This window comes from Larus michahellis, chromosome 1 (genome assembly GCF_964199755.1).
Source record: "Larus michahellis chromosome 1, bLarMic1.1, whole genome shotgun sequence".
Taxonomy (NCBI): domain Eukaryota; kingdom Metazoa; phylum Chordata; class Aves; order Charadriiformes; family Laridae; genus Larus; species Larus michahellis.
In genome coordinates, this window is record NC_133896.1 from 83643190 (window position 1) to 83657981 (window position 14792).

The 14792-nt window shown below is 50.8% G+C and overlaps 1 protein-coding gene across 3 annotated transcripts in view; it reads right to left on the reverse strand.

The window, feature by feature from the left end:
• CCND2 (cyclin D2) overlaps nt 1–14216 on the reverse strand; it is a 39136-nt gene extending 24920 nt beyond the window's left edge. For all 3 annotated transcript variants that reach the window (XM_074589362.1, XM_074589372.1, XM_074589380.1), the window contains exons 1-3: nt 12879–14216; nt 11092–11307; nt 8345–8504 (exon numbers count right to left, since the gene is read on the reverse strand). In XM_074589362.1, coding sequence (XP_074445463.1) covers nt 8345–8504; nt 11092–11307; nt 12879–13073 — 571 coding nt within the window. In that variant the 5' untranslated portion in view covers nt 13074–14216. The remainder of the gene's footprint in view (nt 1–8344; nt 8505–11091; nt 11308–12878) is intronic.
• Nucleotides 14217–14792: the final 576 nt, after the last annotated feature.

A 14792-nucleotide genomic window follows, 5' to 3' on the forward strand; every position in this document is an offset into this window, starting at 1 on the left:
GGACGTATGTGCAACCTTGGTTATCAGGCACCCGGAGCCTGCACTGAAGACACGGGCTATGTCTCTAACTTTGTTGTGATTTATGCAATTCCATGGCTAAGTACGAAAGAGTCTTGTAAAAAGTCAGAGGAGTAGTGCAACAACGTGTGGTCTACGAGGAGGTGAACGCATGGACACCTCAAGGAAGAAACGGGTTGTTAAAAGGCAGGATTTGCTTTACCTTCTGTTCCCAGGCAATAAACACCAGAAACCATCCCATCCCCATTTCAGGATCACCTTTTTCCTAAAGGACCTTCAAAACAAGGGACCAGCCTTGCACAACCCCACTCTGACTTGAGTGTTGGCAATAAAAAAAGCCAATATAAGGAACAGTGCCCTTCGAAACCCAGCCACCTCTGGACCAGCCAGCCGGAGTCACCACGCAAGTTCAGGGTACCCCGAATCCGCATCCTGCTTTCAGACTGGAGCTCACACAGCCAGGGCGTGAACGTATGTACACGTCGAGGATGTTTTTCTGCCGGTGCGGCACACTGAAGTGATGATCAGGTTCTAGGACCCTGCACACCACGGCTGAGCTATTTTGCTGGCTCTCTCCTGATCCAGTGGACCTCACTACCTCCGAGCCAGGAAAATGCAAAGTTCACAGTCAGTCTAAAGCAGGAGGGAACCGGAGGCAGGAACCCAGAGAGGTACTGCAAGGGGAAGCCCTAACTCGCAGCCAATAAATGAAAACTGCCGGAAGGAAAAAAGCACTGACAAATATCCAGGCTGAATGTGCCCGGTGTGCCAAAGCCAGGTGGGAACTCTACCTTCTTACAATGACCCTTGTTACTGCTCTGGGCACAGGTTGGTTTTTTTGACAGCCAGTTTTCATCTCTATAATTTGACAGAAGTTTATTTAGAGAGTTCCAAACAGAGAATTGGAAACTGCTGTCTTGAGGAAAACAATGCTCTCACAGGGGACAAAAAAAAAGACCAATGAGAAGGAATGTTACCTCCATCAGGAGAACAGACTCATGACAGTAATCAACACCGGTTTATAAAATGATATAGATAATGGCCAAGTTTCACCCAGCCTCATTACTTCACCCAGCCAATGACTTTACTATGAGGACAAGCATGGATCTGTATTTTACCAGGCGAGTTTAAAAGAAAGGTCTAAGAGAAATAATGTAGTGAATTTCGTTCTTGCCTGTTTTGATCCAAATGCAATTCCAGCATCAGTGTGCTAGGTTTTTTTTCAAATACAGTTGCTTTTAACTGCATTGGCCATTTTTTTTCTCTTGCTCTCATATTTCTGTAAGACACAGCAATTTTTCCCCATGTTAACTATTTCTGCTTTTAAAGGCAAAACCAGATGACTCTTCAGCCCTTCAAAAAAAGGCACGACAGTGCCAAGTACGACCAAACAAAAAACTGTCAAGCAAAATAGGTTGCAGACCTGCTTCTCTTCTTTGAGTAGGCAGAAGGGCAGACACCTAATTCTGTTCCTTGGCTACAGGCAGGAAGTATTTGGCCTTTATACAAGTGGGTCTAAAGTATCCTAAATGCTAATGCTAACATCACAACCATCCAAGTGAGGTAGAGACAAGGAAACGTGTTGATTAGTCTATGTAAAGTATATGACCACTCAGTATAATGTGCTTATTAGATGATCATGAACTCTATTTCTGAATAACTGTTCGCACTGATTATTATTTTCACTTGTTTTACACCTTCTGTAAGGAAGCCTAGCCAAGGATCAGGATTATGTTAGCACTTGAACCATTCAAAGGTCAGATCTGCAGCTGGTAGGAAGGACAACTTATCCGGCAGCACAGGAATTACTCCAGCTTGTATCAGCAAAGTCTCTCTTCCTCCGTTTCCTTCCACCTCATCTTCCCAGATGTGATGGGTCCTACAACTTAAGGAGTGAGTCTGCTCATATGAAACATTCCCCAGGCCCTGCTTACTTGTTGATGGAGATTTCATAGTTCTTTTAACGTGATTTCGCTGGAGAACCCAATATATTGCTATGAGATGCCTCTCCCAGGAACAAGCAAGAGCCTTCTTTTTTACAGCAATACATTCATGTGTATTATCCTTTCTTCTGTCATGCAAGAAGTATTCATGCAACCACTGCCACTTTGCAACATGTATTTTATTTCTAAGAGATTAATCCACACAACAAAGCCTCTGTGGACTTCTTTTTTTCCCTCTGCAAAGAACAGGTCCTGAATAAACCTCATACCACGCGTTTATCCTCCGCAGGGACGGAGCCCAATAACTCTTACATTGGCTGAGAGGGGAAGGATGCACGGTAGACTTGCCCAGCAGAAGCCCCGAGGACCAAACATGCCTCTTGGTGTTACAAAGCATTCTGTGTGGTTACTCTCCAGATCACTACGGTTTATGGGCCTCATCTTGCAGTCTTTGCTCAGACAACACTCCCATTGACTTCCACAGAACTTATGTCTGAGTAAGGACCCAGGATTTGGCCCAGAAGTTAAAAAAAATCCTTCTCGCCTTTCAAATGTAGATGATTAATGCCCTAGAAACAGTGGGCAGAGGTTTGGCACACTCTACAAAACGGACTTACGGCTCAAATTTTCCTCCTCTCTCTTAGCCTCTTTGCAGACATAGGCTTTGGAAGCCACCGGTCTATGAGATGCTGCATTGTATCCATCACGGGAACATCTCACCTGCCATAGGACTCAGCTGAAGTACAGAAGAGACCATGCAAAGTGCTGAGTCTAGGGATCTACACAAGTTGCCTTCTGTCTCTGCCAAGTCTGCAAAGCTTTCTGCTTCCAAGTTCTGCAAAACTTTCTGCTTCCAAGTTCTGCATGCCACTAAAATCACACACCAAAAACCTTCTCACTGAGATTAGTCTCTCCATTACAGCGTGTGCAGAGATGCACAGCTCTTCTTTCTGAAAGCCTGACTTGAACAGCCTGTCCTCCCCAAAAACCCATTCTCCTTACAGGCTCTGACATAATAAGGGGTATCCTGTGCCAAACAGTGGCACGTATAGCTTCCAACAAGACAGCATAATGCAAGGAAGCAGCTGGGCATCTGTGACTCTCAACAGCCTGGAAGAGGAAGAAATGAAGGGCATGCTGAAGCCAAGGAAATAATGCATAGTCGTCTTCTGCTCTGCACACAGCTCTGTAACCGGTGCCCGCTCCCACTCCTCCAGGAGCGATGCCCTGGCTTGGAGCATGGCACATACAAGCAAACAGGCAAGCCCAGAGAAAATATTTCCAAATTGTGGAGTGCTGGGTGAAGAGACAAAGGAGGGAGGAAGGGTGCAAAGCAATGAACAGACAGAGGTGGGGTCAGAGCGGCAAAGCCACGGGATCCCAGAGAGAAGAAAGATGATCTCCATTGAGCTCACAGATAAACCCCCATGCTGAAGAAGTGGTAAGCATCAATTTTCCCAAGCTATGTTGTAACGACAAAGGGGTCCAGATGCAGCCTCTTGGTGCCTCTAAAATTCAGAAGACTCCTGTGGGAGATTTTCACTTACACAGGGAGCCACCAGTGGAATGAGAAAACAAATGACATCGTGACGGACTAGGCTACGCCAGTGCGCGCCAATCTATACCCTCTTACTGCGCAGCAAGTGAGGCAGCCTGAAGAAAGCTGGCCTACACGTGGGCAATTCCCAAGCAACAGATCATTAACGATGATACCTTGTTTGCACGGCCACGGCGCTGGAAGCACAGCCAGGGATGGGCTGCGGGCAGACACTACTTTTGGCCCCTTCCAGTGGAGAAGGAGGCTCCTGAAAGCTTTTTGAGTGCAGGGCATGGTAAAGAGGAAAACTTTTTATTCAGGGAATAAGGTTCCGTCTTGCTCAGCAGCTGTATGTTCAGATGGGACCAAGGGCAAAGAGGGATACATTCCAGTTTCAGTCATGCTCATGTGAATCATTAATCACCGCAAGGACTGGGGAGAGGCTGTGGATTTATACCCATGCAGCTTATTTCAGAAACTGGGCTTAAAATAAAGACAAAGAAACAGAGAGAGCTCCAAAACGATAAAATGTGATTGAGAGGAATATACAAAAGAACCAGGTGTCATCTCCTTTTGCATAGCGTTCAAATGGAGAAGGAGAACAGGGATGAGTATCAAAGTGATCCTACACATCCAGCACGACATCCAGAACTGTTAACGGATGCTTCCCTCTCCATTTGCCGACATGAAGTATTGCAGGACCGAGATCACAAGCAGCTCTGTAAAGCCAGGCAACACTCGGGAATTTCTGGTGTAACCCTTTTGCTGGGAAATTGAAATGGTGTGGCTGGCGAAGAGCTCCAGCTAGAGGAAAAAAGTTCCAAATATGCCAGATTTTGCATGATACACTAAAGAAGAAGAAGAAAAGAAAGTACCTGAAAGCAGAGAAAACCGCATTGAGACGGAAATAAAAAGAGATTCATTGCTGTGCTCCAGACCCGAGCCAGCGAGGTCAGGTCTGGTAAAAGAGTCAAACTCAGGCTAAAAACACGCGTGGAGGGAGCAAGAGGCACCACGCGTCAAAGAAAGCCACATGCCTGCTGAAACAAGGCAAATGAGGAAATGAAACACCAGGCTTCACCCGAGCTGGCGGAGAGCAGAAGCTTTGAGGGAGAAAGGGAAAGAAGAAACACAGCAGCCGATGAGAACTCTGCAACAAATAGGACAAGAAAAGGAAATGACAACTGGATCTGGAAGGAAGTCTGATGAGAAGGGGCTTTTCTTCACCGAGGAGGGTAAGAACGACTTCGAGAAGAGTGGCAGTGAAAGGGAAATGGAGTAGTAGTAACATGACATTTCTATAGTGCAAAGAGGGGTAGCAGCCTGCTAGTACACTAAGAATGAGGTAGAAAACTGGGAATGAGGACTCGGGTAAGATCTCTGCTTTCAAAACTGCAAGGGGTCCTGGGTCCTCCTCAAAACTAAGTGCCAACACAGTGATTTCTGGAAAATGGGATGAGAAGAAAAGAAAATCTACAGCCAGCACCATGGTGTCCTGTCCTTCAGGAAGCTCCGTATGCAATTAATTATGTCTTTCCTTTACAAGAAAAGAAACCGTGACTTCTTGCCTCTTTAAACTCTACATAAAGGACTCATAAAGGTTCATGCATTGGAGACATACAACATGAGAAGCAGACCACACAGGGGAAACACGAGAGCAGTATTTTTGAAAAACAAAAAAAAAGGAAGACCTGGGGAATTACAGGCCAGGAAGTCTCACCTCTGTGCCTGGCAAGATCATGGAGCAGATCCTCCTGGAAACTCTGGTAAGGCACATGGAAAATAAGAAGGTCATTGGTGACAGCCAACACTAATGGCAAATCGTGCCTGACAAATTTGCTGGCCTTCTATGACAGGGTTACAGCGTTGGCAAACAAGGGAAGAGCAGCTGACATCATCAACCTGGACTTGTGCAAAGCATCTGACACTGTCCAGCATGACATCCTTGTCTGTAAATTGGAGAGACATGGATTTGACGGATGGACCACTTGGTGGATAAAGAGTTGGCTGGATGGCGCACTTAAAGAGTTGCCGTCAACAGCTCGATGTCCAAGTGGAAACCAGTGACAAGTGGTGTTCCTCAGGGATCAGTATTGGGACCAGTACTATTTAACATCTTTGTTGACAACATGGATGTTAGGATTGAGCGCACTCTCAGCAAGTTTTCTGATGAAAGCAAGCTGTGTGGTGCAGTCGACGTGCTGGAAGGAGGGATGCCATCCAGAGGGACCTGGACAGGCTTGAGAGGTGGGCCCGTGCAAACCTCATGAAGTTCAACAACGCCAAGTGCAAGGTCCTGCACCTGGGTCGTGGCAATCCCAGGCACAAAGACAGGTTGGGCAGAGAATGGATTGAGAGCTGCCCTGAGGAGAAGGACTTGGGGGTGCTGGTGGATGGGAAGCTCAACATGAGCCAGCAATGTGCACTTGCAGCCCAGAAAGTCAACCGCATCCTGGGCTGCATCAAAAGAAGCGTGGCCAGCAGGTCGAGGGAGGTGATCCTGTCTCTCTACTCTGCTCTGGTGAGACCCCACCTGCAGTACTGCGTCCAGCTCTGGGGCCTCCAAGGAGAGAAGGACATGGACCTCCTGGAGCGGGTCCAAAGGAGAGCCACAAAGATGATCAGAGGGCTGGAGCACCTCTCCTGTGAAGACAGGCTGAGAGAGTTGGGGTTATTCAGCCTGGAGAAGAGAAGGCTCCAGGAGACCATATAGCGGCCTTACAGTATGTGAAGGGGGCCTACAGGAAAGATGGGAAGCGACTCTTTATCAGGGAGTGTAGCCATAGGATGAGGGGTAACGGTTTTAAACTGAAAGAGGATAATTTAGATTAGATATTAGGAAAAAAATCCTTACTGTGAGCATGGTGAGGCACCAGCACAGGTTGCCCAGAGATGCTGTGGATGCCCCATCCCCGGAGGTGTTCGAGGACAGGTTGGATGGGACTTTGAGTAATCTGGTTTAGTGGGAGGTGTCCCTGCCCACAGCAGGGGGGTTGGAACTAGATGATCTTTGAGGTCCCTTCCAACCCAAACTGAATGATTCTATGATTCTAAGTGCATGACAGGGCTAAGGGCTGGAAAGGGCATGCTGTTTTTACCAGTAAATAGACTGGTAAAGCATGGAGATAACCATCAAAGAATTCATGGAGAAAGGGTGGAAAGAAGCCATGGACTTTGGAAGCTCCTTCATGGCCCACAGTCCCGCAATGTTTTGGTTACACAGAAAACTTCAAGGGCAAAGGATTACAGACCAAAATCTGAGCAGTTAAATGATAATGAAATCTACGTCACTCAAGAGTATGTCTTCTTGGATAAAACAAAACAAAACAAAACACTCTTGTAGGAGGTGAAAGCAACAAAAGAGAAGGAAGACTGGTTTGGTTTGGAAGACAACAAGCAGGTTATGTTGGAGGCTGATGGCTGACGGTGTTGTGAGGATCCAGAGAAACATCCATGGGAAAAAACATCTTTTTCAGAAGAAAAGGGTAGTGTGAACGAATCCTGGGTAAGGGGAGAAGGTAAAGAAAGAAGGGAAAGCTGCCAGAAAAGATTAATCCTAAAGTAAAAAGCTCATTATTCCAGAAATGTCTTGTGAATTACCAAGTGTGATCCTGCAGTCTTTGAACAATATTTCTACTGAGTCCTGTGGTCCTTCGCCTGAAAAGGATCATGCAGCAGTGGGAAAAGAAGGAAAAGCTTGAGCATCTTGGTAATCAGAAAGTCAATTACCCTAACACAGCCCATATAAAGTTCTCTAAAACAGATCGACTGAGGTAGCAAAAACTGGCCTACATTGTAAAAGCAGCCACTACATCTCAAATAGCGAGAGGCAGGCATACCAGCAGACGTTTATACCCAAAAGCTGCATCTCGTCTTCCTTTCCCCTCTGCAAACATGTGGGCAGAACAGTTCCCATCACAAAGGGCTATGTCAAACTGTAGTGAATTCAAACTTTGAACCATGTACTACTTGATAACAACCCTGGAAAACACTGCATGATGTTTATCTGTTCCAGGTCTAGGTTCTAAGAAGCGTTCCAACCATTAACACTTTGTATGAAAATTACAGTACGCTTATTTTCTTAAAGTCAGTGGGGGAAAAAGAAAATACAAACCAGTGATTTGCAGACAGGTATAAATTAAAAGCCTCTCTTCCACAGAAGCAATTACTCTCATCTAAATTTTCAGAAACTGCATTCAGCCAAACATACGACGAAAGGGGGGTATAACAGTTCCCTATGAAACTCACTAGTTTCACTGCTTTCTTGGAGTGAAGTTAGAGAAAGAATCCAAATGTTAAAAAAAAAAAAAGTCATTACTTTTTAAATTGTCATTCCCTATGCTTCAGCAATGTGGTAGTATCACATAGGTGTTAAAATGCAATTTTTACCTTTTATCCGGACAGTGTCCAGTCAATGAACATTTACGAACACATTAATTCAGTGCATTAGCCCGATATATTTTGTTGTGTTATGTGCCGTAACAGCTTCTAGTATTTTGGCTGCCCCACTTGTCCTTATGAACGATCTGTGGCCCTTTAAAAAAATTAGTGAATGGGCCAAGTAGAAAATTGTGTGGTCTGATCAAGCCTTACTGACTTCACTGCAAAAGCACCACACGCATTAGCAGGAGCTGGACTGCAAGTGCACTACAGCTCCCCACTGCAAGAATTCTGTTTACACCTAGTTTCAGGGCCTGACTCCTGATGCCCTCTGCAATCGGTCCCACTGGCTTCAGCCACATCCCCTAAGGATGGAGGGGATGGAAAGCTTTTGTACCAGCAGTGACTAATCTGCTCTTCCAACCACGGGACAAGCAGCAGGCCCACCCAGAGCACCTTGGCCTACCTGTGGCACAAAGGGCAATGAACGTTTGTGCATGCTTCCGGATCAAAAGCAACTTGTCTTTAGGTAGAGGCAACTTCCTTAGGATGTGTTCGATGAAATCGTGCGGGGTGACAGCTGCGAGGTTCCACTTCAACTTCCCCAGCACCACCAGCTCCCATTCCTGCAGGGGGGGACAGGGAGGGGAGAAGAAAAGCCGTAAGTGAGCCTGAAAAAACCTCACTTCGCTTATTTCTCCGATTGTAATTATATCACTGCTAAATTGGTTTTGTTCAAACATTTTTTTGCATATGCCCCTACTGCTTTGAAGTTGTTGACTTTATTCTTTTTTTTTTTTTTTTTTTTTAAAACACTAGAAATGTCAAGCTCTACTGAAAATAATGAGACCTGGCAGCTCCTGCCAAGATTTTACTTTTTTTGTATCCAGTGCTGAATGCCCACCCAGAAAGTTTAGCCTGCAATTAGATATTGCCAAGGTCACTGTGGTCCTTTCCTAGTAACTTCTTTTAAATGGCTATAGTCCTTACTTTATAGCCATTTAAAGCCCTAGGGATAACCATACATAAAAATAACCTAGATATACATTCTTTTTTTCAAAATTGGGGAAGTTAGCTTGATGGCATTCTCTCCCAAAACTGTCTTCAAAGCTCCTGCAGATAAATCTGATGGTGCTTAAACTACTCCAACACAGGCTTTGCAGGAAGGAAATGCACGTAATACAGCCAAGAAGTAGCCTGTGTGAATTATCCGCCAATAAATCACGTAGGATCCATTCCCACATTCTTTGCGCATCCAAAACTCCCAGTGAAATCAAAGAAAAGCTTGGGCGTGTATGTAACTACTGGCCATTCCCTGCAATGTGATTACATTTAGAAATGGTACCTACTCAACAGCCATGGGGTTCAAGCAGGGATAGACCCGCACACTTCAACATTTAAAAAAGTTTTGAATACCTTACAGTACCCCGCAGAGTGAACAAAGCTCAGGCCTTGGACTCATTTCTGTCTCATGCATCAACTTTAGCTATTAACTAAATTCCATGCACTGATTCTCGAGTTCTGATGATGCATGAGCCTGATGGAGCCCAGCGTGGCGGGGAGCCCCAGCTAAGCTTGTAGAGCTGGCAAGTCGAAAAAAATACGTCCTTTAATTTTGCAGCCGAGGAGACGTCAACCAGCGTTGCTGAGAAACCATAAACATGGACCCCACAATGCCATTTCTGCAGTCGTTTCTCTGAATAGATGCCCACTTTAACAGCAAGTTACTTTCCTACAGACATTCCTACTGGATTATGACAGAGCCCTCCATAGCTTGGAAAATCTCATGTTAACGTATGTGACCAGCCCCAGAAAATAGATGTGGGATTTTTTTTTTCTTTCTCAAGAAAACTTGTCAATGGCAATGGCGTTAACTAAGGACTGATCATCCCAACATTACTAATGGGACAGATTTTGATAGAGAGGAGTGCTCAATTTAGAGAACTGAATACAGGGAAGCACTTTAAACACATGCTTAAATCCACGTGGCACAAGGCAGGCACATTGTCCCATGTCTTCTTGCATGGGTGCCACAGCCACAGTCCCCTAACAGCCCGTACCACCAGCGGGACACCTCGTGTCTGTGACAGCCATGGCAGGGTTAGCGGTGCAGAAGCATGAGCTCCCACCCCCTCCCCGGCGGGGATTCCCACTGCCTTCACCCAGTGATTCATAGGAGAAATTCTCCTGGGATGCTGGCTACGCGCGTTCACCAGGATCTGCGAGAACAACGCTGGCTGGCTGAGCGCGCATCTTGCCGAGAGGCTTAACACACTTGCCTAGCGCTCTGTACCACGAAGCGCTTTGCAAACGTCGATCACTCCATCCAGTTATTTTGATTTTTGTTTCTGCTTTCACTGTGGCCGAATCTGGACGCAGCAGAAGCGCTGCCACGAGAAGTACCGGACTTTTACTCGCGGTGACGTTCAGCCGACCTGAATTTTCATCTCGGTGCTAACCTACGGCGGGGGGTGGGGGAACCCCGTTGGCAGAAGCCACAGGAACAAGCCCGCAGCTTCCCGGGGTACAAACCCAGCCACTCACCCGCTGGCGCCGGAGCCTGCCCCGCTGCCACCCGACAGCCCGCGTCCCCCTGGCCTTCCGCTCGGAGGGGCACCCACCCCGCCCCGCGGCACCGCCAGCCGGCGGGAGGTGGCCCGGGGGGTGCGTAGTGGTGGGGGGGTTGCGTGGCCGGCGACCCCCCGGGACGGCTCCCCCCATCCCCCCCCGCCCGCCGCCCCCGCCGAGGGCCGAAGTGCCTCTCGCCCGGCGCTGCGTGTCTGCCGCTAGGTGGCGCCGCCGCCTCGCGTCGCCCGCCCCGCGCACGTGCGCCCGGCGAGGTCCCCAGCGGGGACACCCCGCACCCCCCGGGGGGACACGGCGGCGTGGGGCTGGGGGAAGGGGGGCGAGTGCGGGGGTCTGAATGCCACCCGGCGGAAGAGCCAGCAGCGAGAGGGAGGTCCCCCTCCTCCCCGCGTGTGTGTGTCTCCCACGCGGCACCGGGCGCCTGCGGTTTCGGGTCTGAGTTTTTAAGACATTTTTGACAATTCGGAGAGGGCGCAGAAACCCGTGAAAAGCGTGATTTTTAAAAGGAGGGGGGTGTATGCGGGGGGTGGCAAAAGTGATGGCCCGCCCGTGCAAGAGAGGCAGAGGGAAGGAGGAGGCCGGCGGCCCCTGAGGTGACGGAGAGAAGGTGGAGGGGGGGCTGCTTACCAGCAGCTCTTGGGGTTTGATGGAATTGTCCGTATATATGCACAGCTTCTCGGCTGTGAGGGGGATTGTCTCTTTCAGCTTGGAGGCCAGGAACATGCACACCGTCCCCAGCAGTTGCAGATGGCACTTTCGAGTGGGCACCACAGCTAAAAATCGGTCCAAGTAATTCATGGCCAGAGGGAAAACTTCTTCTTCGCACTTCTGCTCTTCGCAGACCTGCAAGCGAGGAGCGTGGGGAGGGGAGGATAGGGTGGAGGGGTTGGTTTGGGGGGGGTGGGGTGGTGGTTAGAGGAAGAGAGAAAGAGACAAGAGGAAAAAATAAATAAATGAGTGATCCCACGAAATAGACCACTGCCTCCCTGCTATGGCTCCTGCTATTTTTGTTTCCCGGGGAGCTAAATTTTGGGGGAGGGGGAGATCTCTGGAGAGGCTGGGAAGGCTGTCAATCGGCTTTCACATTCCTTTAGTTCATTCAGTAAGAAATGAATTCAAGACACTGTGTGGGAGAGCCGAAAAGCCCCATCCAGCAGCAAGCGAGCAGCCTCCGACTTTTTTTTTTTTTTTGCGACCCAATTTTTTCCCTTTTTTTTTTTTCTATTTCGTCATATTTTCAAAAAATCGATAAAAATATCAAAACTTCTCCAGGGGTCCCGGTTTTGGTGCCGGTGGCATCCCGGGACGGTCCCCTATCGTTTCCGACAATTGCAAAAATTCCCCCGGGGGGTGTCCCCCAGCCCTGCGCCCCCGATCCGGCGTGGGGGGGGGAAGGACGGCAGACACAGCGAGGGCGAGGTGGGGTGGGGAGAGCCCGAGCAGCCTGGATCCTTTTAGCAGGAGCGAGCGAAAAAATTACTTCAAAAATTTACCAAAAATCGGAGCAAGGGAGAAAAAGCACAAATCGCACATGAAAACCAAGCGGGGAGTCTGGTCTTTCCAACCCAGGGGATTTGGTCCGGGAAAGGTCCCCCCCAAAGGAGATACGAAGGGGCAAATGATGGGTGGTGGGGCCAGGGCAAGGCAAGCGAGACTGCGGGGATCTGGGCCCGCTGCCGCCCCGCCTGAAGTACAGGGGCGAAGGGGGGGTTCGCAGCCAGCTCGGGCTCCCCGACAGACCCCCGCCAGGCTGGGGGGAGCCGGGGGGGCAGTGGTGGGGTGCGTTTCTGAGACCCTTCTTGGGAAGGAGGGGGGAAGACGGTCTCGGCGCCTCCGAGCAGAGTTGCATGCAACGCAACATGGCGAAAAAAAGGCACGTCCTCACCACTGCATACGTGGGCATGAAATCCTCGCTGGGCAAAACGCGGGGGGCACCGGGCACCCCCCCGTCCCTCGCCCTGCCCCGGGCGCAGCTCCCTTTTCCCAGAAAAGCCTCAGCCTCAAGCGCTCCCGGCCGCTCGCAGCCAGAGGCGGCTTTTCTTTGCTTTTTAATTGCAAATGACTTTTCCAACTCCCCCCTACCCCGCTTCCTCCCCTCCTGCACCCCGCTTTGCCGCAGCCCCCCGGAAGGGGCGATTTCCACCGCGGGCTGTCGGTGCTCCCCGCGCCCCTTCCCCCATCGCACCGCACCGCACCGGGTGAGCTCCGGAGGGGGAGGAGAAGGAAGGGGGGGGAGAACAAGACAAGAAGAACCCCCACTGCGACCGGAGGGGCGAGAGGCTGCGGGGGGAGAGGGGCCGAGGCCAGGCGGAGGTGCTGCCCGCGGCGGGGAGCCCGCAGCCGGCCGCCCTGCCTCCCCCTGTCCCCGGGCGGCAGCGCTCCGAGGGGCCCGGGGAAGGCGCCGGGATACAAACCTCCAGCATCCAAGTGGCCACCATCCTCCTCATGAAGGGCTGGATGTCCTTCTGGACGCACTTGAAGTAGGAGCATTGGGGCAGATACCTCTCCTCTATGGTTAGTAAGTTGTGCAAAACGCGGTCATCGTAGAGCAAGTTTGGGTCAGGCAGAGCTCTCCTCATGGGATCCACCTCGCAGCACAGCAGCTCCATGTTTCCAAAGAGATCTCCCTTCTTTCTCTGATGGAAAAGTTTTTTTTTTTTTTTGGAGGGGGGGAAAAGGGGTGGGGAAAGGAGAGGGGTAAGGAAGGAGGGGTAGGTGGGTGGGAGGAAGACGGCAGGGCTTTCCAGCTCCCTCCTGCCTCCCTTGAAACTCGTCTCTCCCTCTCTCTTGATTTCTAGCCTAAAGTTGAAGCAAAGTGACGCAACTCGCCAGGGCAGGCAGTTCTCTCTCTCTTGTTATTATGGAGAACAGCAGCTGGTCAGACGTAACATCAAACGCGCTTTTTTTTTTTTTTCCCCTCTCTATAAGCTAACAAGGAACCAGGAGGCCCTCGTATAGGGACACACACACACACACACACAAATGACAGCTTCTCTTTTTCTTCCTTCCAGCGACCAAATGAAATCCGCTCCACACTTTTCTTCTGCGTGAGCCCGTCTGAATCTATTCTCCCCCCTGCCGCAACACCCCTACACCACCCCCCCACCCCCCCCCATTGCAAGAAACTTGAGGGCTCCCCCTCGGTATCCACCGAGACGATGGGGGCGAAGGATGAAATGTCCTGGCTCGGCGGGATGCCAGATCCACGTCCCGTCCCCCTCCTCAAGCCCTTGACCCGCTCCCCCCTCCGGTACCCCCTTAATCTGCATGCGGGAGGGGGGACACAGAGCTAACTGCAGCCTAACAGCAAACCCGAAAAAGACTCCGAAGCTCCTGGGGGAGGAGGGTGTTCGGCGGCGTTTTCGGGGTGAAATCTAACAATAATCACCACGCTACTTCCTCCGGCACACATACGTGTTTCTAGCAGGCGAACCGTTTTAGCACTGCATGGCTACACTGATATAACTTTCTAGGAAACGCAGCGGGGGAGGGAAGGAGGAGGGAGAGAGGTTGGCTGGGGGGGGAGTTATGCCCCGCACCGGGTGACTTCCCACCCTACTCGCACTTCGCCGGCTCCGCAGTCGCTCCTCGCCTGCAAAATGTGTCAACTTCGCGAAGTCTCTGCCGCTGCTTTGCCTGCGCTCAGAGCAGAGGCTCCCGAGGGGGAAGGAGCTGCCCGGGGCCGCCCGGGTATGAGCTGCCCAGGCGGGCGCGGAGCGGCGGCGGCACCGCCGGGTGTGCGGAACCGGCCACCCCCCCAACCTTAGCCCCGGGCGCCGCGGAGGTGGGCTTGGCGGGGAGGGGGGGGGGGGGGAAGAAATACCGCCTTAAAAGTGTGAGTGGGGAGTTTGGGGCGCCGCTTCCCCTCCCTCCATTTGCATAGCCAATAGCTCTGGGGCTCTCGCCGCTGCGCGCTGATTGTTACCGGGCAGATTATATTTTAAGGACGCATGCTGCCCGGCATCGAAAGCAGCCCGGCAGGGAAGGGGACGAGGTGGAGCTCCGTCACCTAACCGCACCGCCCGTCCCGGGAGCCGCACCGGCCCTGCCGGCTTCGGGGAAGGCGGGCGACCGGCCCGACGTTGGCCGCGAGTGGGCAAACGCGCCCCCTCCCACGCCAGCCCTGGCCCCTCGGCATCAAAACGGATGGGAGGGATGGGAGCGGCTTTGCCGTGGGTTGCATCTCCTCGGAGTCCAGCGGCAAGGGCGCCCTTGCAAAAACCGGCTGGGACTCCCCCGCACCTAACCCGCCCGTCGGAGCAAATGGCTGCTTCGCCACCAAAAAGCCAACGGGACTCTCTTTCCCCTTCAGCCGCCGGTAACGCGGA